Here is a 1,692-nt window from a genome sequence, read left to right as displayed (position 1 = left end):
ACCCACTGAGTGAGGCCAGGGATCAAACCCACAACCTCATTGTTCCTAGTCGGATTTGTTAACCACTGAGCCATGACAGGAACTCAAGGACTTATTCTTTTTTAGCCTTCATTTTACTTTCCACCTAAGAGATGCCCCATGTAACCGGTGTGCCAAAAAACACAGAGCAGCTGCTTGCCTCTCTGCCCACCTCTCCCCAACAGGTGTATTTCTCACTTAAATAAATCTTCAATTTTCTTTCTCAATTTCCATCCTGTTTCTGAATTCTTGCTGTGACAAATGAGAACCTAACCTTCAGAAACACCTTTATTCAACCTCCGAGCGTTGCTTGGTTACATTGAGATATTTTAATTCTTTGCAAAGATTTGAGGCCCAGAGTCAGAGTCTCTGTGAAGCAGCTGAGAGGGTGCAGTGCCAAGGTACCCAGTGAGTGTGGGAAGTGAGTACATGGGGAAGTGTCAGGGAGCAGAAACCGGAAGCTCCAGTTTGAGGTTTGTGCATCAATGAGAAGATGAGACAAGAGACTGAGTTTCCTGGAAAAGCCACTCCCTTTTGAGTGTCAGGCCCAGAGAGTGTCAGCCACTCACTCCCTCTTTACAGGCCAGGAGCTGCTCTCCTGCTGGGCTGACCCCGTCCCACTGCCCTGCTGGAGTGGCCAGATGTTCCTGTTCCCTGTCCTGTGGAGCTGGGTGATCATGGCTGTTGGGAGCACAGGTCAGACTCCAGGCAGAGAAAGCCGCTCGTGGGTGGAGGAGGGGAAAGAGGGCCCGGGCACTGAGGAACCCGTAGACACAGATGGTTCTGGTCCCCCATTCCAGCCTTGCAAACTCCTCCCAGCACAGCGCCTGCACCGTGAAAGTACCCCTTCTCTTCCCAGCAGCTGCTTCTCTGCAACTCCTGGGTTCCCGTCTTCAAGATTTGGCTGCAATAAGTGATTTCAGGCACTGGCCACCATCCTCAGGACCTTTTGCCTGGCCTGCCTGTGTGTTTCAGATGCCGCCGCAAGCCTGGTGGAGCAACGCCCCCGATGGGTCCTGGTACGTCGCGGACAGGCTGAAACCCTGCACTGCACCCTGAGGAATTCCCAGTACCCCTGGATGAGCTGGTACCAGCAGGATTCTCAGGGCCAACTGCAGGTGCTGACCAGTCTGCGGAATGTGGGCGATAACGAGGCCACATCCCTTCCTGGAGCAGATTATCAGGCCAAGCGGGTCAGTGACACTGAGCTGAGGCTGCTTGTGGCCAATGTCACCCAGAGAAGAACCTTGTTCTGCACCTGCAGTGAAGACACAGTGAGACGCCCTCCTTGGATCAGTGACTAAAAACCACCCCTGGCTCCCAACCACAGAGCCCAGCCTCCCCCTCCTCTGCCCTGAAACCCCTCCCAGCCTTCTTCCTCCCCACCTGGAGTCTCCCTTCTGGCCTCCTGACTCAAGCAGGCTCCCCCTGCCAGGACATGCTGCCAACAAGCACAGTGACTGATCCTCAGGGCAGACTGGCTTGGCCACTTCTGACTTTGGGGAAGACTTAATCTGCCTCAAACTTAGTGTCTGTCTGTGTCTGCAAAATACAGAGTTACTCTGTCTGACGCAGACGATGGCTGCTAGGATTAAAGAACACAGCTCAGGTGAGGCCTTTCGGAAACTGCAGAGGCCCAGATGAAGCACATCATTAGTGTGAGCTATTTCCTCT

The 1,692-nt window shown here is 53.6% G+C and overlaps 1 gene segment (V, D, J or C); it reads left to right on the top strand.

Annotated features, from left to right (window-relative positions):
• The first annotated feature begins 420 nt into the window (after positions 1-420).
• Positions 421-1,337, top strand: LOC125117483 (T-cell receptor beta chain V region E1-like). The segment is given in 2 exon segments: positions 421-714; positions 994-1,337. Coding segments are annotated over 2 exon segments (384 nt in total).
• The last annotated feature ends 355 nt before the right edge of the window (positions 1,338-1,692 follow it).

This window comes from Phacochoerus africanus, chromosome 16 (assembly GCF_016906955.1).
Source record: "Phacochoerus africanus isolate WHEZ1 chromosome 16, ROS_Pafr_v1, whole genome shotgun sequence".
NCBI lineage: Eukaryota > Metazoa > Chordata > Mammalia > Artiodactyla > Suidae > Phacochoerus > Phacochoerus africanus.
The sequence above is the reverse complement of the archived record's forward strand: the minus strand, read 5'-3'. Positions and strand labels throughout refer to the sequence as shown.